Source organism: Rhinatrema bivittatum, chromosome 4 (assembly GCF_901001135.1).
Source record: "Rhinatrema bivittatum chromosome 4, aRhiBiv1.1, whole genome shotgun sequence".
Taxonomy (NCBI): Eukaryota; Metazoa; Chordata; class Amphibia; order Gymnophiona; family Rhinatrematidae; genus Rhinatrema; species Rhinatrema bivittatum.
The window spans coordinates 442,643,115-442,664,339 of NC_042618.1; the positions used below are offsets into that span (position 1 = coordinate 442,643,115).

At 44.3% G+C, this 21,225-nt stretch overlaps 1 protein-coding gene across 7 annotated transcripts in view; it reads left to right on the forward strand.

Annotated features, from left to right (window-relative positions):
* The window catches only part of NR2C1 (nuclear receptor subfamily 2 group C member 1), a 110,090-nt gene that overhangs the window by 27,046 nt on the left and 61,819 nt on the right, over positions 1–21,225 (forward strand). For 3 of the 7 annotated variants that reach the window (XM_029601600.1, XM_029601602.1, XM_029601599.1), the window contains exons 2-3: positions 9,628–9,738; positions 11,788–12,018. In XM_029601600.1, the coding sequence (XP_029457460.1) occupies positions 9,628–9,738; positions 11,788–12,018 (342 nt within the window). Of the gene's footprint in view, positions 1–6,911; positions 6,947–9,627; positions 9,739–11,787; positions 12,019–21,225 lie in introns of those variants that run through there. The other 4 variants (XM_029601603.1, XM_029601604.1, XM_029601605.1 and 1 more) reach the window with 2 other exon arrangements.

Consider the following 21,225-nt stretch of genomic DNA (forward strand, 5'->3'; position numbering starts at 1 on the left):
TTGCCAAGTGGCTCCAACAAGATTGCCCTCTTTAATATATAGCACCAGCCCTCCATCAATTTGATCTATCCTATCATTTCAGTATAATTTGTCCCTGGTATGACAGTGTTCCTCTGGTTATCCTCCTTCCATGTCATCTCTGAAAGGTTAATTATATCAACCTCTTCATCTAGTGCTATGCACACTCTCTCTCCCATCTTACTTTTTAGACTTCTAGCATTTGTGAACAGACATTTCAAAGTATGTTTTGTGTTTTGTATTAACAACCTGCTTGTCAGTTGACAGGGGTAATTGGGAATCTATCTGCTCCTTACTTAAAGACACTAGGGCTACTTTAGCATTTATTGCAACCTCTCTTCTGGGATCCCCTAATTTCCCTGTTCTCTTAGTATCCTTCAAAGATACATCATTCTTAACCATGAGTGACTGTCTCCTTTCCCCTATCTAGTTTAAAGGCTGCACTAACTCCTTTTTAAAGGTTTAAATGCACACTCCCTGATTATTTTAATTTTGGCATTTGTTTCCATTATTTTATTGTGGCAGCAATGCGCGGTCGAGCTTAGTCAAATGCGTAAAACCAAGAGAATTCTGGGTTTTTAAAACACTTTTTTTTTTTAGCTTGGCAGTTTTATCCTGCTCCTTGTGGATTTCTAGTTCAAGTGGAACTGGGTTATGGAGCCATGAGCTGTCGTATGGAACTACCCAGGGACTTTTCCCTTTATTTTGGCATCCCCTCTCTCCTACTCGCTTTACATAGCCCAGTCACTGCAGCAATGCTCCTTCTGGAATGGAGAGCCATTGAGCAAGGACTGGAAACTTCCCCCTCCCGAAGGGCTTATACTGTCTCCACAGCATCTCCAGCCCTGGCTGGCGTGAGCAGAAGCCCGATCCAGGAGTAGATACCAGATCTTCTGCGAGGTGGTGCACGGCACTTGTTGTAGGGCCGGCCCCAGGCTGTGATGATTTCGTTGATTTTGTATCAGTTCTGTAGATGTATCAAACTGAGAATGGGTTTTAATACATTTTATTGGAAATATAATAATGTTTATCACATGTGCCAAATTTGGATGCTTGTTGGTGTCAACAGGGTAATGCGTCTTTTGGATACATTATTAATTACATTTTTTATTCCACTGACAAGTAATGTTCCAAATCGAGATATGGGAAAAGCCTTAGCGATGGGATAAGACCTTTTCAGGAAAATATCTGGCATGATTCATTTGGGGATGATAGACCAGATGTGGTGATGCAACTTTGTATTCAAAAAAGAAAGTTGGATATTCACTAAAGCATACCAAAACACCCAATGACTCTATGCCACATATAAACATGCAGAACCAATCCAAAGCACATAATTAACCTGCACAGTTTATCAAATGAACTATGCTTATAGCAACTACGATAACAATGTTTACAAGCAAGTGAATTTCTGTACACTCTGTTAAACATCGATACCTTGTAAACCGTTGTGATGGCGAAACCGAACGACAGTATATAAAACTCGATAAATAAATATTCATTTGATTGTACAAGACATGGAAATGATTATTGGAATTTCTAAATACAGAAAGTCTTCAGACTTTAGAGACAGTTGGTTCCGGAAAATCATGTCTTAAGTCAAAGTCAATTGTCCAATAAGAATAATGTTATAAATGAGGGATTGGTTCCACCACCGGGACCAATACCATTTTTACTAAAATAGCTGGAATTTAGTAACATACAGTGGTTTGCAAAAGTATTCGACCCCCTAAAAAGTCAGATTTCTGTGGATTACAAATGACACTTAATCAGATTGTTCCAGGCAGTGTGTTTATTAATTCTTTATTTATCCATTTTCTTAATTTTACAACATGAAATAATGTTTACTACAACTTCTGTAAACATTAATTCCAAAGTTATCATTTATAAAGATCAGAAAAGCCAATGTTTCTAAGTAAGACTAGAACCAATATAATATAAAAAATCAATGTATTATAACATTAGGAGAAACAAATATATAGCGGTATCTTTATTTACTCACTGGATAGGTTCGGTTTTGCTTGCTGTTCTTTTAAATTTTCCAGATAGGTCTTCATTTGTTCTGGCTCAAAGTAGACAAACCTTTTCCCCTGTATTTGCAATAAACACTTACATGGATATCTGATGTTTACCTGTGCTCCCAATTTTCTGGCTTCTTGACTCAATTGTACAAAAACTTTTCTACGTGTCTGAGTATCCTTAACTATATCGGGATATATTTGCAACTTCTGTCCTAAATAGGTCTTATTTTGATTTTTTAAGAAGGTCCTCAAGACCATATCTCTATCAGCTACTTGATTGAATGAGAGAAATAAAGTTCCCCTTTGCTCAATTTGATCTTCAGATGGTGTTTCTATATAAGCTGTTAGATCAAGATCTAAATCGACCTTTACATCTTCTTTCTTCTCATCTTTCCCATTTTTTGATGGAACAAAATATATTTTTAAGATGGAGGGCATTTTTTCTATAGGTACTAATAATATTTCCTTAAGATATTTCTTAAATTGCTCTCTAAGAGAGATCAATTTGAGATTAGGAAAGTTTATAACTCTCAAATTTTGATATCTTAATTTGTTTTCCATATTTTCCATCCTCCTTCTCAAAACTGTCTCCGATTGTATCATGACAGTTTGTACCTTCTGAATTGAATTTACCTTCTCAGCTATATCCCCTATCTGTTCTGTGTGTTCTTTCATTGTTGGTTCAATTTTTGATAACATCTCTTGGGATTTGTTCATTGTTGTCACTAATGTGATCTTTCCATAGTGGTTATTGCTAACCAAATCGAATCAAGCGTGATCTTATTTGGTTTCTCTATCTTGGGTATACTTAAAACAGCAATAGCCGAACCAGCTCGACAGGTTTGGAAAATCTTTTGAATTTCCCCCGTCGAGTCACCCTCTGCTTCCATTTTATCAGCAATTCCTACAGATACTCCTGCTGCTTCTCCAAGCCCTACATTTTCACTTACTAGGGCTGGGGAAAGTATCTGGGGATTTGCGGGTTGAGAAGGGGGAGGAATACCCGGTGCACCTGGGGACAAAGATATTTGTGTGTCCAGGTGGGTTAGGTCTGGTTCTATACCTAATCCCACAGCGGACATTTCTCCCGGTGTGGAAGCCGCCAGTGGGGTAAGAAACCCTTGTATCTTAAGCTGATTAGGCGTATCTGGGGCCGGGGCAGAGGACTCAGGCCTCAGAAGCCCTTTTCGCTTAGTATGAGGCATCTAGGACTATTTATATTGTTTCTTACCAATTCCACCTATCGAATTCTCATTGGCTTTTCTTGTGGAGAGAAATTGACTTATAATAAATCACTATTTGGAGAAAACAAACCATAAACTTTTCAAAGTCCCACAAAGTCTCTGAACAAAGTCGCGAACTAAGGGGCGCGCGCGGCTTAGGCGCTGCGCCGGCGGATGCGGTGCGCCGCTAAGTGGCTTCAATTTAAACCCTCAGAGAAAAACGTCAACACGGGAGGGCATGGCTTCCGATACGCCGTCGGGGCCGGGTTGAACGAATCCTTACCCCCGGGTCAAGAAGCAGTCTTGTTTCACCTCCTTGGTCAAAGTTTAAAGTTCTTTCTCTCCCCAGGCAGTGTGTTTATGGGAAATCAGTATGATCGTAAAAGTAAATTTTCAAAGTCACAATTCATTTTTCCTCTGCATTTTTTGTAAAATAGAATTAAAAACTGAAAAATATTGCTTGCATAAGTATTCAACCCTTTCAGACTAGTACTGCTGCAGTAACCGCTTTAAGTCTGTTGGGGTAAGTTTCTCCCAGCTTTGCACACTGGAAGGGATTTTTGCCCATTATGCCTGGCAGATTTACTCCAGGTTGTTCAGGTTGGCTGGATGATGTTTATGGACTGCAATTTCCAAATAGTGCCACAGATTCTCCATTGGATTGAGATCTGGACTTTGACTTGACCATTGTAGAACATTCACCTTTTTGTTCAGCCACTCCTGTGTTGCTTTGGCCTTGTGCTTGGGATCAATGTCCTGCCAAAAGGTGAACTTTCTCCCAAGCTTTAGTTTTTTAGCAGACGGAAGCAGGTTGTCTTGCAGTATCTCCCTGTATGTTGCACCATCCATCCATCCTTCAGTTTTAACAAGATGCCCAGTCCCGCTGAGGAAAAGCATCCCCACAACATGGTGCTGCCACCCCCATACTTTACTATTGGGATGGGGTTTGTTGAGCAATGGGCAGTATTAGGTTTGAGCCATACATAGTGTCTTGAGTTTTGGCCAAAAGCTCCATTTTTGTCTCATCTGATCACAAAACCTTATCCCACATTTTAGCTGAGTCACACTGATGTTTTCTGGAAAAATCAGGATTTGCTTTGATGTTATTTTTCTTCAGTAATAGCTTCTTTCTAGCCACCCTCCCATACAGGCCAGCTGTATGCAGAGCTCTTGATATGGTTGACTGGTGCACCTCCACTCCAGTCTCAGCCACTGAACTCTGTAGCTCCTTCAGTGTGATTGTTGGTCTCTCTGTGGCTTCCCTCACAAATCTCCTTGTTCTGATGCTGAATTTTGAGGGACGGCCTTGTCTACGGAGTGTCTGGGTGGTACGAGATAGCTTCCATTTCCTCAGTTGATCCAACAGTGTTCACTGCGATATCCAAGCACGTGGATATTATTTTGTAGCCTTTTCCTCCTATCTTGTGCATGTCTATAATTTTATCTTTAATTTCCTTAGATTGCTCTTTGATTTTCTTTTTCATAGCTTTCCTTCAGATTCACAGCCTGAAATTAGGGGGTCTTTTATAAAGAAAAGCTGACCTTTTTAAAAAATTCACAGGTAGCGGCCAATTATAGATCAAATGTTAGGGCATTATCTTTCATCAATCTATCGATTTCTATGACTAGCTTTTGTGTGTTTACTGATTTTCTGCAATTTGTCTATTTTAATTTACAATGCATATGTATTTCTTTTGTCTTATTGATTTGTATGTTTTATTATTATCCACTTTGAATGATGGATATATGTGGAATAGAAGAACTTTTAAATAAATACAAATAAAATCTGTTTTTACTTGGAGCTTCCACAGTGTAGGGGTTGAATACTTATGCAAGCAGCATTTTTAATTTTTTAATTTTATCTTACAAAAAATGCAGAGAAATAATGAATTATGACTTTGAAAATTTGCTTTAAGAGCGTACTGGTTTCCAATAAACATACTGTCTGGAACAATCTGTAAGTGTCATTTGTAATCCACAATCTGCTGACTTTTTAGGGGGTCAAATACCTTTTTGCAAGTCACTGTATAGTACTGTAGAAAGCATAGATGCATTTTAAAGCATTATCTTTTTTTTGTCTGAGTAAAGTGTCTGCAGGACGTTGCACTGACATTCTTCTGGGGAGAGGAAGTCCCTGGTACTCTTCCTACTGACATCCTCACCAGGCCTCATGGTTGTCAGCATACCAATGTGTGCCTATTGGGAAACACTTGAGTACCTTAAACTCCAAACAAGTGTTGTAAGTTTAGTAATGGATGTTCACTTAGAAACGGAGCTCTGAATTGTAAATAAAAACACTTTTAAGTCAAGGATTTCCTGTATATAGCCAGCTTGTCCACCTTCTTTGGACTGGATACGGTCACATTTCTTCTTTGACTGGACTGGATGGTTGAGTTAAACTTAAGATGCATAGTTTTTGGGGTGCAGTAATGCGAGGATCCAAAGACAGTGAAAGATAGTAAGGATGGCTCCTGGATGCCTGCCAGCAGCACAGCTTCGTGCTCGGTTTCTAGCGGATGCACAGCATCCCTATTCTAAAACTGAATAAATAAGGAATGGTGATGCACTTGAATTTTAGGTGGGTTCCTGAGTGGTACTGGATTAGTGAGATATGGTGAGAGTTCTGTGCCCCATTAGGACTTTGTGAATTGGTTTGTGCTTGAAATGATGCGTGTGGCATGATTAGGATTAGATAGGAACACATTTGTGATGATGTGATAGGACTGATTACATCATTAACTTTATGAATGGCAAGAAGTGAATTATGTTATCATCTGCATCATATTATTGTTTGTTTTGGACGGGGGTTTTGTCTGTGGATTACTAGACATATGATATCTTTTGGGTTTGTATAGTCTGAAATGCAAGATGCATGAGAATTTGGTGCAATCTGAAATGTAAAATTGTGACGTCTAATTATGACCTTGAATTTGTTGGTAATTTGGTTAATGGGCTGTCTTTTTCCTGCGGTGGAACAGCAGAATGCTTGAAAGCTTGCTTTCACTAGAACAGGGGTCGGGAACCCATGGCTCGCGAGCCAGATATGGCTCTTTTGAGGGCTGCATCTGGCTCGCAGACACGTGTCGCCATACTTCGCGGTTCCCCGCTGACCCAGCTGCTCCCCGGTCCTCCGCCGCCCGGGCTTAAAATGCTGTCAGCCCGGGCGGAACGCGGCAGGACAGCTGGAGTCAGCGGCACCGGCGTGCTCTCTTCTCCTCCCCCCCCCCCCCGCGGCCCGGAAGAGGAAGTGGAGAGCATCGGGTGCCTGCGCGGGAAGAAGAGACCACACTGTGTGGTCTCTTCTTCCCGCGCAGGCACCCGATGCTCTCCACTTCCTCTTCCGGGCCGCGGGGGGGGGAGGAGAAGAGAGCACGCCGACTGGAGTCATCCGGGTGCCTGCGCGGGAGTCATCGGGTGTCAGCCGGGTGCCAGCGCTGGAGTCATCGGGTGCCTGCGCGGGTCTTCCCGCGCAGGCACCCGATGCTCTCCACTTCCTCTTCCGGGCCGCGGGAAGAAGAGAGCACGCCGGTGCTCTCTTCTTCCCGCGGCCCGGAAGAGGAAGTGGAGAGCATCGGGTGCCTGCGCGGGAAGAAGACTGCAGCGCGGCTCGGAGGAAAATGAAAATCTTCAACCGCGGCCGATGGGACTCCGCCTTCGCCTCCGCGAGGGCTGAAAATGAAGGAGGTTAGCGTTGGGAGGTGGCTGCTGCTGCCGCGAGTTCCCGGGGGGGGGGGGGGGAGAGAGAGAGTGAATGAGCGAGCAAGCATGTGTGTTTGAGATCCTGTGTGTGTGAGTGAGAGATTGCATGTATGTGAATGATTGAGAGCCTGTATATGTGAAAGAGAGTATGTCTGTGATTGAGATCCTGCCTGTGAGAGAGAGAGCATGAATGTAAGTTTACCATTGGGAACCTGTATGTGTAAGTTTGTAATTGAAAACCTGTTTGTTTGAAAGAGTATGTGTGTATGATTGAGATCCTTTGTGTGTGAGAGAGATCATGTGTATGTATGATTAAGAACCTGTGTGTATAAGTAAGAGAGAGATCATGTGTGTCTGTGTCTGATTGACAGCTGGTTTAGGTGATGGAGCATGTGAGTATGTGATTGAGAGCCTGTGTTTAAATGAGAGAGAGAGACCATGTGTGTCTGTGTGATTGAGAGCTGATTTAGGTGAGGGAGCATGTGAGTATGTGATTGAGAGCCTGTGTTTAAATGAGAGAGAGAGACCATGTGTGTCTGTGTGTGATTGAGAGCTGATTTAGGTGAGGGAGCATGTGAGTATGTGATTGAGAGCCTGTGTGTAAATGAGAGAAAGAGAGGACATGTTTGTAAGCATGTGAATGAGAGTCTGTGTGTGAGAGAAAAAGACAGCATGTATTTATGTGATTGAAAGCCTGTGTGTGTGTAAGCGTGAAAAGATAGACAGCATGTGTGTAAATGTGTAATTAAGAGCCTATATAAGTGAGAGAGAAAAAACATTTGTATATGTGAGTGACTGAGAGCATGTGTGTATAGGTGTGTCATTGAGAGCCAGTGTGAGAGAGAGCGCTGGTATGTGACTGAGAGAGGAGAAAGTTCCAAGCAACCACCCCACCTCCTGCTAATTCAGAACAATCTCAGGACACCTGGATATCAAACGTTCCCAGGTATGCAGAGCAAAAAAATTTTTGTATCCTTATTATTTTTCATTACTGGATCTTTGTGTCTGCTATTTGGAAATATTTTGTTGGTATCTGGAAATGTTTTATATGAGTTTTTAATTATTGGATATTCCACTCATCAGCTGTTTCGAAATATGTTCTTTTTGTTAGTACAGTTTTACTGCTGATGATTTTATATTTCTTGATTTGTTTTATAAGGATGTGTGATGTTTCTTTTTTCCTTTGTTACACTGCATACAGAGACTCTGGCTTGTTGCAGTTTCCAATTCAGTTTTTGTCTGCATGCTTCTTGTTATGCGTTTTGGTCTCTTTATTCTATGTTAGGTGAGGGACAGCACGTGATTCAGGTGAGGTTTTCTGCTGGCGTGTAGTTTCTGTGTAGGACTCTATAGCAGCCTGACTTGGTCCGTTTTCCTAATAGGAGATGTATTGGTGTCTTAAGGCCTGGTGTAATATTTTCAGAGACTTATTGTACTTTAAAAGTGTGATCTTACATAAAATGCACACATTTACTTGTATTTAGTTTTAAACATATTGTATGGCTCTCATGGAATTACATTTTAAAATATGTGGCGTTTATGGCTCTCTCAGCCAAAAAGGTTCCTGACCCCTGCACTAGAATGTCTGATTTCATCTTTTACGTTGACACAAATAAGACAGTCTCACCTGAGAGGACTTTCATAAACATGTCTGGCATTTTTTTTTCTCTGTTCTTTAGCTCTTTTCTATTTGAAGTTTTTTTTTTTTTTTTTTGTAGATACTTCTGTGGCAGTTTTATGAAAAATCACTTTTGCTATAAAGATTTTGTTGGCTTTTAGACTTGGTAGATTAATGAGCAATGAATATGCACCCTGTGTGTCTGATGTAATGTTTAAGCTATTATTAATTTTGGTTACCCACTCATGATTGGATTATACATTGGTGCATTTCTAGAAGCCCTGATAACTTTTATTGGTAATGTTGGTATTTTTGGGGTAGTTTCTGATAAGCTTTTTCACGTTTTAAAATATTTTATTATACATTGAGGGGTAAACCGTAGACTGAAGGCCGTGGTTGTTCTAAGCTGAGCTTGGGCATCTCTTTCTCCCTGGGTTGGCTGAGTCCGAGATGGTCAAATCTTCTGACATTTCTCAGTGGATCGACTCCCGGGACCCACCTGTTGAATTTCAGATCCCAGTCCCTCCTGCAAACTGAATGCTGGTCGCAGCCGCTTTTTTCCCCCTTAATTTTATAAAATGCTACACCTGAAAAAGATGTATCTGAGATTTCATTTTTAGTCTTTATAAAGTCACTTGTGTTATGAACGAGAGAAACAGAAAATGTGTTGAGAGGTGGAAATTGTGATGGAGGAATGAAAGGGACTGAGGTGCTCTTCAGTATGTGTCTGCGTGTGGAATTTCTCCCAAAATGCTCAGTATTTCCATGCTGGGTGTTGGGGGGCGGGGATGACCTTTTCCCCCAGGTTTTCGTTAGAAGCTTTCTTCCTGTGTGTTCCTGTTTGAGTCTGGCGGTTGTGTGGACTCTGTCCTTACCGGTGAAACCGCTCTTTCAGGCGGCGGAGGAGAGGATGGGCCCGCCTTCTGCTTATGAATTAGCTGCTGGGTGGCAGAGTTCCCGGCAGAGTCACCCTTGCAGTCTTGCTGGTTTTATGTTTCTGCCGGCAGTCGTATCCTGAGCTGGGACTTTTGTGCTTCTTTACTCGCAGGTTTCACGACCCCAGGGAGCAGCCACGGAGACTGCCTTGATGGATGGGACCTCACAGAGAATACAGATTGTCCCAGCCGAGCCGGGCTTCTCTTTGCCACAGCGCATACAGGTAGCTTGGGTTAGCGCTTGGAAAGTTTCTTGTGGGTTATTCAGTTGTGCTTTTTTTCTCTTTCAGCGCCTCGTTTTTAGCCCTAGGAGTTGATGGTCTTTCTGAAATTTTTGACAAATGTGTAAATAGAAGAAAATTGGTTTCCTAACTGTATTTAATAAGAAAATAGGTTTGCTAATAGGAACTGTAACCTTTTGTGACCGTCATGCCCTCTATTCCACCAAGCTAGAACATGGGATTTCCTTCACAAATGCACACTAGAACTCCTTTTTAGATTTATAATCCGGCTCCTGACCATGATCTGAGCTTAACATGGGCGTTTTTTATCCACCTTCATTGGTGAAAGGAAGGAAGATAGAATGAGTAACAAATATCATCTTGAATGCATAGAGTTGCCCTCCACCCTTAAAAGAAAAAAAAAAAGTCAGCGTTCTCCTCTTGCTGTTTTTTCCCCGAGCTCTCTTCCATTCCTCTGCCCCATGTCTCTCAGAAAGTGGCAGCTGCCCTGGACCTAACTCTGTGAAGCAGCAGGCAATGAGAACCTGGGGCTGCCACGTTTCTTCCCGTGCAGCTTTCCTGGTTGGAAGGGAAATTCACTTTATAGGAGAGGAGGGGCTGCCATGGGCACTGAGCGTACATTGTCGCTAAGTCTTTGCTGCTGGCAAGGCAGGTGGGTGGTAGGCTACTGGCATTGATCATGGCAGTTGAAAGGTTCTGCCAGTTGCTGGCCTTCGCTAATAAAATCTGGTCCCGCCATCTGCTTGACAACCCTGTGACTGGAAGGCGCACGGATTTGCGAAGAAACGATTTAAAGCAGCACAGTGTCAAACACATACTCACAAATTATGTATATAGACACATGAACTAGTTGATTGGCGTACCTTTTTTTCTTTAATTCTCTCAATCTCTTGGGTGCTTTTTAAAATCTGTGTGTTGAGGTTTAGTCGATGTGTTCCCTGTACTCTGCTTGTTAACTTGATAGTGTAAATGGAGAAAAAAGGATGCATAGAAAATGTTTCTTCATTTTTTCCTCCATTGCCAAGGTCACCTCCCAGCTCACAGAAACAGAGAAAAGTGACAGCAGATCAGGACTGCTAGGTCCATCTAATCTTCCCATTCCTGATGCAGTGTCAAGGACCTAACCCCCTCCCTCCCCCCCAATAGAAGGCTCCTTTGCACTTTTCCCAAGCTTTCTTGAATTCAGTTACCGTTTTGGCCACCTCCCCCGGCCAGCTGGTTTATGTGTGCACTACTTTCCTGTGAAGATACGCATTCCTTGCATGTTCCTCTTGAGCCTAATGCCTCGTTCATTGGAGTTGGTTCCTGTCTGAGATCCTTATGCTTAGCCTTGAGAGGGGCGTTTTCTCCTGTAAGGTCCCTGTCCTTCTCCCTATATTCAACCCAGGAATTGCAGCAACCCTGCCAATGAAGGCCTGGGGGGAGAGATCTCACGGGATCTCTTCCCGAGCTGGCCTGCGGGAGTTGCAGGGGGCAGTACCTGAGGGGTCATTCCTTCCGGGTACCACCAGCACTGTTCGGAGTGAGGGCTTGGGCTGAGGACCTGCATCAAGACGCCTCCGAAAGACCCGAGTGCTCGGTGACTGCTTGAGGTGTAGATCAGTGGACAGATGTTCCTTTGCATCTTATGATTTTTAAAAGTTTGCAGGCTCACGTTTGGATGGAAAATGCTGTGTAAAACACATTTTAACTTGCTGTATTTAGGACTGCTTGTTTGTTTACTTCAGACAGTTCTTTGCTGATACAGCTCTGCACGCTCTCTTTCTGTGCTTTTACAGTTGTGTGATTGAAGTAATGGCATAATTAACGGGTGGTTTCAGTGCAATTCAAGGCCAAAGCGAAGCCCCCTCCACATTTTAATTTCATATTGCATAGCAAGGTTAAGAACATGGGTAAAGGAGAAGCCAGGAAGAGTTCTTTGTAAGGTCTTGGGGTGCTTGGTCAATGAAATACGAGGGGGGAGGGGGAGGGGGGGGGATAAAACAGGCTGAAAATCTGAGAGAGATAAAAAAGCACAACCTGTATGAACAGATTGTAACAGATCAACAGACGGGCCAGAAGATTCAGATTGTAACGGCACTTGATCAGAGCACAGCGGGAAAGCAGTATATCCTGACCAACTCTGCTGGCTCTACCCCAAGTAAGGTGATCCTCGCCAGACAAGAGCCAGCCCAGGGAAAGGTTTACCTGTCCACGCCGGACGCCGCGGGGGTCAACCAGCTGTTTTTTGCAACTCCTGATGTTTCTGCACCACACATCCAGGTAGAGTTGATCTGGGAGAGCTCATTTAAACCAGTGATTCATGAAAATAGTGGTTTTAGTTGTCTTGCATTGCTTTTTTTTTTTTCTTATTTCCTAAACTCGTATAATTGTTTTAGTTAAAACAAATTAGAATTGCCACTTGGTTGAAAATGTTGTGTGCAATAGGTAAAGCACAACCCAGGTACTGGGGCGGGGAAGGGCAAGGCTTCCTAGAATACTGTAAAACAGAGCCACTGTAATATCCCAGTAGTGTGGAACTTTCAGTGTTTAGATTTATACTTGTTTGAACAATGTGATAAACTGGTAGAACTTAAAGAATTTACTATTTTTATATGCCCTGAATGTAAATTGCAAATTGCACATTTCCTTATTTTCCTGCTATACCAGTCATTACATATGGGATTTTGTTCAACAGCTGGCAGAGAAAGAGGACACACCTTTTTAATGACTTCACTCTGGGGTATAAAGGGTGTGTGATCCTGTCCAATACCAGTAGTCTCTGTCTCCAGCAACTGTGGACACATGAAGAGGACTTGGCTCCCAGAGCCAGAGTACAGCCCCGGTGTTCTTGTTGCTCCTGGGTCAACAACCTCTAGGGGTTGATTTTTCCCAGTGGGAACATTCTCCCAGGCCTTGCCCTAGTTGAACCCTGGATGGCTCCCAGTTCCCTTAGGGGTCTGTAGAGCCTCCAGAGAATAACTGCTATCTCAGTACTCTTAGAGGTCAGTAGGGCTTCTAGAGCACGATGGCTATCCCAATACCCTTAGAGTCCCATTCCTGTTCATACCCCAAATCAGTCCAGACAAGTGGGTTAGAACAAATATTTCTCTGAAACTGCTACATAAGTTAGAGTGCCACCTGCAGTCCTTAAGTATTTCTCTGACTCCAGTAGATGGTAGAGGTGAAAATCCTGCAGTCTGGAGAACTAGATTAAAAAAAGAAAAGACAGAACAGGATTCTCATGTGGGCTCGCTTTGGGTATTAGGCATCTTTGTGAGCCATCCATTAGGTGGAGCAGGGCAAGCAGTGGGTTGGTATCCCTGCTGTAGCTCAGCCTGAAGTCAACAAGGGGACGGAAAGCCAGTGATTCTGGCTCCCTCCTTCCCCTGAATCACCATCAGGAAAGTATTTTATCAGGGGGGGGGGAACCATTTTCGCAGGTCTGTCTTTTTTTTTTTTTAAAGAAAAGGGCAGTGCGGGTGCAGGCGCTTGACTGGCTGGTCGTGAGATAGCTGGGGGGGAGGAGGAGAGCAAGCAGACAAGGCTCAATGGGTCAGGGGGGCTTCACTGTGGATTGTTGGCAGGCAGCTTTCCATCGAGCATGAGGCAAATCTGGCTCGGACAAGCCCAAAGTGCGCTCATAATGGCGGCCGTGGGACACGGCAAGTGTTGCAGGGCTGGCGGGGAGAAGAGTTATGTGCCTAACTGCCAGCACACAGTGTGGCAGATGCGCTCATAATGGTGGCAGCCGTGGGATGTGGCAAGTGCTGCGAGGCCTGTGGGGAGAAGAGTGCGCGCCTAACTGTAAACGCACGTGGTGGTTGGTGTGTACACAATGGCAGCGGCTTTGTGACACAGCAAGGGCTGCAGGGCAGGTGAAGAGAGGTGAACCTGCCTAAAGTGTGCCTCAGGAGGAGAAGCTCATGGGGCAGCCGGTGAGAGATCTTGGCTGACAAATGTTGAACGCTGGCCATTTTGGCATCGCATGGCAATCAGCAGGCAGAATCGGGGAAAGGGAGGGATTCCCCACTCCCAGTAAGATTTCCCTGTGGACCCAGAGAGGCGGTGATGAGGCTGGGGTGCTCAGGAGGGAAGATTCCAGTGGTTTGGCAGGAATTTCCTCGGACTTTGTTTTCTTAAGGCATAAAGCTTATTTAGCCAAAGAGGGGAGGATTTGGCAGGTGTGCTCCTGCACTGGCTCCCCAGCAACAGGCTCAGTTGGGCAGGCAAGACTCTCTGGGAGGGTCGAGTGCTTTTTTTCCATCTGCTAGGTTTTCAGGGTCATTGGATCGGTGATACTGATGATGTGGATCCCTCGGAGGGGTTTGGTGGTCAAGATGATGGCCCTGGAGGGAGCCCTTTGGGGGCAGCCAAGGCTAAGGAGGATCAGGATGGATTAACTGTGGCCTTTGTACCCGCATTTGCTGGAAGAGTTGGGAGTTGAAATTTCTCAGCTGGGGTCCGACCATGAAGGGGGGGGACCCCATCAGGGAAGACCTGCGAGGATCCCAAAGCCTTTCTGTTCCGTAGATAGTAAAGAAATTGGTTCTCTGGGAGTGGCTAAGCTCTATCCCTGGCCGGAGGCCGATACTTCGGTCTGTGTGGTTACAAAGAAAGCCACCTGGGTGGAGCATTCGGCCATGCTGGAGGTTGCTCAGGATCGGAAGTTGCTGATCCACCTAAAAAGCATGTTCAAGGTTTTGACCTTGGGTATGTGGGACTAGCTGCAGTGAGTGCAGAGCTTGTAGGCAAAAGGATAGGTTTCTTTGGCTTCCGCTAGGCAAGCGGCACGTCTGGAGGCAGCCGTGACTTATGTGACATGTGTGCCCTGTGATCTGTTTTGGATGTCAGCTTGGATTATGGTGTCGGCAGTATCGACTAGATTTTTTCTTTGGTTATGCAATTCTTTAACAGACATCTGGTCCAAGTCTGTCATCTCCTCTTTAGGGGGAGGTTAGGGTGCAGCTAGGATCTGGAGCAACTAGTAAATCTTTTGGGGGAGTCCAAAGGGCTAAAGTTGCCTGAAAATAAGTTGAAGAGAGGGTATTGCTCCAAGAGGAGGGTTTTCTCATCCCAGAAAAAAGGATCAGGGTGGCAGCAGTCCTTTCGAGGTCTGCATAATTCCACCCGGGATAACTCCGGACAAGGGGCCGGAGGCAGCAAGGCCATACAATGAAGGGAGGCTAGTCCACTCATCTCAAAAAAAAAAAAAAAAAAAAAAAAAAGGTGGTCGGTGGGAAATTGGCCCTTTCTTATGAGGAATGCACCAAGGTGTTTGGACCAGTGGGTACTGGATGTGATAAGAGGTGGCTTCACCTAAGATTTTGCTCATCTAGTTGGAGAAGACTCATGAGCTCCCCTTGCATGTCGTGAGTAAAGAGAGATGCAGTGCATACCACGCTAGAAGTGTTTACAGTATCTGGAGCCGATGCTTACTGTGCCGCTGGAGGAATGGGGGAAATGCAAATAATCAATCAATTTCAGTGTCAAAGAAAGAAGACACTTTACGGCCCATTCTGGATCTGAAGATCAGTGCAGCATTCCAGATACCTCATTGTTGCATGGAAACATTGAAATCAGTAAAAGCGGCGGTTTACAAAGCTGAATTTCTGGCATAGGACTGTTAGAGGCTTCTTAAGACATCAGAAGCTTCTGCGTTTGGCCCTAGGTGAGCATTTTTAATTCCAGGAGCTCTGCAGTTAGGATTGGTGACTGCTTCTCGGACCTTCACCAAGGTGATGGTGGTAGCCATGGTGGTAGCTGTGGCCCTGCAAAGAGAAGGGTTCTTGGTACAGCTCCTCAAGGCAAAGTCAGAAGACATCATTCTGTGGTGTGGTTGATGCAGAATTTGCAGTCTCTGGGGTGATGGTGAACCTAGTATAAAGCAGCCTTACTTCCTTCCAATCCCTGGAGTACCTGGGGGCGAGGTTTGATACCAAGTTGGGAAGAGTGTTCCTCTCGGCGGAGAGGTGACTAGGTTGCAGGCTCAGGTCTATCATTTATTGTGACTTTGGTACCCAGAGTATGGGGTTATTTGCAAGTCCTGGGTATTATGGCTTCTGCAATGGATTTAGTTCTGAGGACATTCACACATATACAGTCTCTCCCAAATTCGCCCTTTGAGGAATTTCAGCTCCCAACACCACTTCAAGGGTTAGCCAGGTCCAATCCTTTGCATTTGCTTTCTTGGGCCGGTGATCCTGGATAGGGGAGTGATAAGGACAGACGGCTCAGGGTCGGTGGTCATCCATACAACCATTATGGTCTATCGTTCGTGTGGTTTGAGATTTGTCAGACAGTGCGGCAATAGTGGGCTGTTTGCTTGAGCAGAAACGTACTTGGCGGCAATGGCAGCGACCTATGTAACCAGGGTGGACTATCTCAGCTGGCAGTTGTTGGACCTGGGAAAATGGGAATTATTGGCAGAAACAATGGAGCTAGTTCAGGCCAGGTGGGGAGTTCCTCAGTAGGATCCCATGGTGACAAGGAAGAAATCCAAGGCGAGCAATCGAGAGTGCAGCTCGGAAGGCATCAAAGTGTTGGTTCTTCTGTGGTCGGTGAGAGTTCTGTTATGTACTAGTGGCGCCAGAGGGACCATGTTGATACTGGTTTGCAGACTTGGTAAATCTTGCAGTCGGTAGTCCTCTGAAGTTAGGTCATCTTCAAGGGCTGGTCCAGCAGGGTCCAGTCTTTCAGATCAGACAGATTGCTTTTTGTCTTGTGGTCTGACCTTTGATAGGAGGTGGTTGTGATTGAAGGGGTACTCAGAAGCAGTTATTACTGCCTTACTTCAGGCCAGACGACCGTTCACTTCCTGAGCTTATGCCAGGGTGTGGAAGGCGTTTGAGTTCTGGTGTGCTGAAGGGCTTGACCCGATGTGGGTGTCTTTCCTCAAAATTGGGCCTTTCTGCAGAAAGGGCATGTGAAGGTGTTGGCATATAATTCTCTTCATATTCAGATGGTAGTCTTGGGCTGTTTTTGTCAAGGTAAGGTAGATGGAGTTTCTTTGGCAGTCCATGCGGATGTGGTTTTCTGATGGGCACTAAGCGTTTGACTTCCTTTTAGTTGGGTATACCCCTCTTGAACCCTCTATTTGGTGTTTAAGTAAGGCCCTTTGTAGTTCAATTTTTGAGCCGTTATGGGGACATCCCTGAAGGATCTTTCTTTGAATGTGGTGTTTCTAATGGCTAACTGTTCGGCTAGGTGAAGTTCAGAATTTTAAACCTTGTCGTGTAGGGACCTTTTTTTTTTCCTTCCAAATTTCAGTGAATGGGGTTTCATGGCAGACTGTTCCATCGCTGAAGGTCTTTTTTTTTTTTTTTTTTCTATCTGAGTCAGCGAGTTGAACTTACTGCATTCCAGCATCTGGATACGGTGGAACCAGAGAGTTACCGTACATTTGTTGGATGTCTGTTGCTGTTTACTTCGGTGTCTGAAGATTACCAATGGATTTTGAAGGTATGATTACCTTTTTGTGCTGTTCAGTGGAGCAAAGAAGGGGTGCAAGGTTTTCAAAGTTATGATGGCTGAAAGAGGCCCTAATTTCAGATCATTTTTGAAAGGGAAGAAGGGTGCTTCCTGAAGGGGCCAGTGCATAGGCAGCTTTCTGGGCAGAGAGTGTCAGTTGGTTTCTCCGCAGGAGATCTGCCATGCGGTGACTTGGTTGTCACGTCATGCTTTCACCAGACATTACCGAATAGATGTTTGGGTACCTAGTGAGGTGCTATTTGGGGAGCGTGTGTTGTGAATTGATCTTTCAGATTCCTGTCCGGTTTAGGGGAGCTTGGGTACATCCCATTTGTCTGGACTGATCTGGGTATGAACAAGAAAGGAAAATTGGTTCTTACCTGCTAATTTTCGTTCCTGGAATACCACAGATCAGTCAGAGCCCCATCCTATTGAAAGATTGATATCTCGGCTATGTGTATAATCGAGAAGACTGAAAAGTCTTGTCATTATTATTTAACTTTCAGAGGTTTCGATCCCTGATATGGACATAAGGGCTGTGGTTGAAGGGCTTTATTCCCATGCTCACTTAGAAGAGGGAGTTAGGTTAGCCTTTGAATTTGTCTACATCTTGGCTTGGGTACAGGTCGATACTGAGGGACTGCAGGTGGCACTCTTGTTTTGTTATGTAGCAGTTTCAGAGAAGATTTTGTTCTCAGACTCCATCTGCTGGTAGGGATGCAAAACCCACTTGTCTGGACTAATCTATGGTATTCCAGGAACGAAAATTTGCAGGTAAGATCCAATTTTCCTGTATCTTCTGTGGAGCCTCCAGAGAACAGTTCCTGGATCCGCAGGAATCTGGCGGCCCATTGAAAATAAGAAAAAGAGGACCTTCAAGACTGCTCTCTTTTCTGCCCCTGTTCCACCCACTCCACCTCCTCTGTCCCTCTCCCTGGTGAAGGAACAGCAGAAGTAAGTGGAAGCCAAATCTGCTTAGCAGCAGGCAGTGGCTCTCTGGCGTGGTAAGTGAGCGGCTGAGCCGTTTTATTTGATGGGGGATGAGATTTGAAGGTCGAAGTAGATACCAGGCAGCTATCTGGGTGTGCTCACAGCTGTGGGAAAGCAGCAGCTGAATGTGCTTATTCACCGCAGGGGAGGGGAAGCTTAACTCACCATGGCTGGACTGTTTTTCTAGTTGTTTCTGGGGCATTTCAGATGTGCATGTGTAATCTTGCAAAACATAAGCGCATACAATTCCCTGTAGTGTACAGTATTGAGATTGTGCAAGGGTAGAACCGTAAAGACCTGCAGTTCAGGGACTACCCCAGTGGCTCAGCTCTCTGACAAGATACCATAAAGTAATGGAGGAGCAGGCAATTTTTTCTTTTTTTTTTTTTACTTTTCCGCTTTTTCACACTTTGTTCAGCACTTCAAAGCGGATTACATTCGGGTACTGTAGGTATTTCCCTATCCCTAGTTTGGATTCTCACAGGACAAGCAGGATGGTAGTCCTCACATATGGGTGACATCATCAGGATGGAGCCCAATCACGGAACACTTTTGTCAGTTTCTAGAACTTTGATTGGCACCTACTGGGCATGCCCAGCATGGCACCAACCCTGCAGCCAGCAGGGGTCCCCCTTCAGTCTCGTCTTATAGTAAAAAGTACATGCGAAAAATAAAATAACAAAACGTAAACGAACCCAACTCCTCGGAGTGGTGGGCGGGTTTCGTGAGGACTAACATCTTGGAGAAGTCCATTAATGGAGAGCTCCAGAAAGTAGCCTTACAGATGTCAGCAAGTGGCACCGAGCGTAGGTGCGCTACTGATGTTGCCATGGCCCTAACAGAGTGTGCTTTAACACGGTCTTGAAGCGGAATGCCTGCCTATTGGTAACAAAAGGAAATACAGTCAATTAACCAGGAGGAGAGAGTCTGCTTACCCAGGTTTGCCCAATTTGATGGGATTGAAGGAAACAAACAATTGAGTGCATTTCCTGTGGGCAGCTGTACGGTCTAGATAAAATGCTAGAGCACGTTTACAGTCAAGGGTATGCAGAGCCCGTTCTCCTGGGTTTGAGTGGGGCCTGGGAAAGAAGGTAGTTAGAATAATGGATTGATTGTTATGAAACTCCAATACTACCTTAGGCAAAAACTTAGGGTGAGTGCAGAGTACGACCCTATCATGCAGAAGTTTAGTGTAAGGCAGGTAGGTGACAAAGGCCTGTAACTCACTAACTCTGCGAGCAGATGTGATCGCCAAAAGAAAAAATCGCTCCGCTCAACCTACAAATCCTTTTCAAAAAACATACATCCTCCAGACCCATAAGAGAGCACTATAAAGATTCTCTTCAGGTACCTCATTCCAAAACCTCCCTTCACATAACTCTCAGAGACAGGGCATTCTCCACAGCAGAACCTCCTCTGTGGAACTCCATCCCAACGGAGCTAAGGCAGGAACCTTGCCTCCCAACATTCAGGAAAAGACTCAAAACGTGGCTATTCAAAAAAGCCTCCCCAGACTCTGATTAAACTCATTACTCACCTCACCTACAACCAACTTCCAAGCACTACTAATTTGCAGAAAACCATCACTTCTGACCACTACCCTTATATAAAAAACTGTAATTATTTCAAATGAACAAATCATTGTAAATCACATAATTCTTGTAATGTACCCCATCATACTTCGGTTAATATACTATGTTAAAGTTCCTTTCATTTTTCCTCTTGCTTCCAGTTGTACTCATCCCTGTTTTATTGTAACTGTAACTATTTTATGTTTAGCACCTATTATTTATTTCGTTCATTGTTCCTTTTATCACTTCACTGTTTATTGTAAACCGGCATGATGTGATACCCTCACGAATGCCGGTATAGAAAAAAAACTAAAATAAATAAATAAATAAAAATCACCTTCCAGGTGAGATGGCGGAGATCACCATGGAGCGATACAGAGGCATTATGACATTTTCCGTTTTATTAACCATTCCCTTCCTAATAATTCCCAACATTCTGTTTGCTTTTTTGACTGCTGCAGCACACTGAGCTGACAATTTCAATGTATTATCCACTATGATGCCTAGATCTTTTTCCTGGGTGGTAGCTCCTAATATGGAACCTAACATTGTGTAACTATGGCATGGGTTATTTTTCCCTATATGCATCAGCAAGCAATCTAATAATGCTAGGACCAGAGACTGCAGGCTGTTTCACACCTAGCACCTTCATAGATGGTTGTCCTAAGATTTCATATTTTATTTCTTGCTGTATGTTATGCTGTACGCTCCATTTTGAGCCTGCATTGGATGGGGTATAATATGCCCAATATCCTCCCTTTCCCAGGATTATAAAGCAATACTGGAGCTATCTGAGGGTAACCTGTCTGCCTTTGATGCAAGGCTTAGGGGTATAGTCACGTTGCAGTCCCATAATTCACTCTGAGAATCTGCCATTTAAAATGCCCTAGCCTTGCGATCTGTATCCTAACCTCGCACTGTCCATATTTAGCAGTGTGGTACCTTGAATCGGTCTTGACAGAGTAAGTGTGGGCCTTGTGATGTTTCGGGCCTACAGTAGCTCTCCCCCCGAGGATCACGACAGCAGCACTGCTGAGCATCTCCGTTTGAACCTTCCGTGCATTCTCTAGAGTTCCTTTTCTTCATGTGTTCGGGCTTCAGCAGAGGCAGCTTTTGGCACCATGTAATCGTGCCGCTCCTAGCTGCCCTGCTTGAGATGTTCGTTTAAAGGTCTCTGAAGCAGGGAGCTTTTTGCAAGGGTCAGCTTAACTGTGTTTTCATTGATGGTTTTCCCTGCCTGTTTCACAGGTACTCGAAGGCTTTAGTAAAGCACCACAGACTTGCTTTCTGTGCACAAGGACAGGTTTGCCAAACCAGAAGGAATGGTGCCTTTAGTAATCTGGCCCTAAATGAAGCAGGCATCTCGGAGGAAGAAAGTAAAATTGAATATATCTTTTAGGTTAGAACCTTCAGCAGTAATAGAGGTGGTTTTTGGTTTAATGGTTGGGTAGAAGCAGCT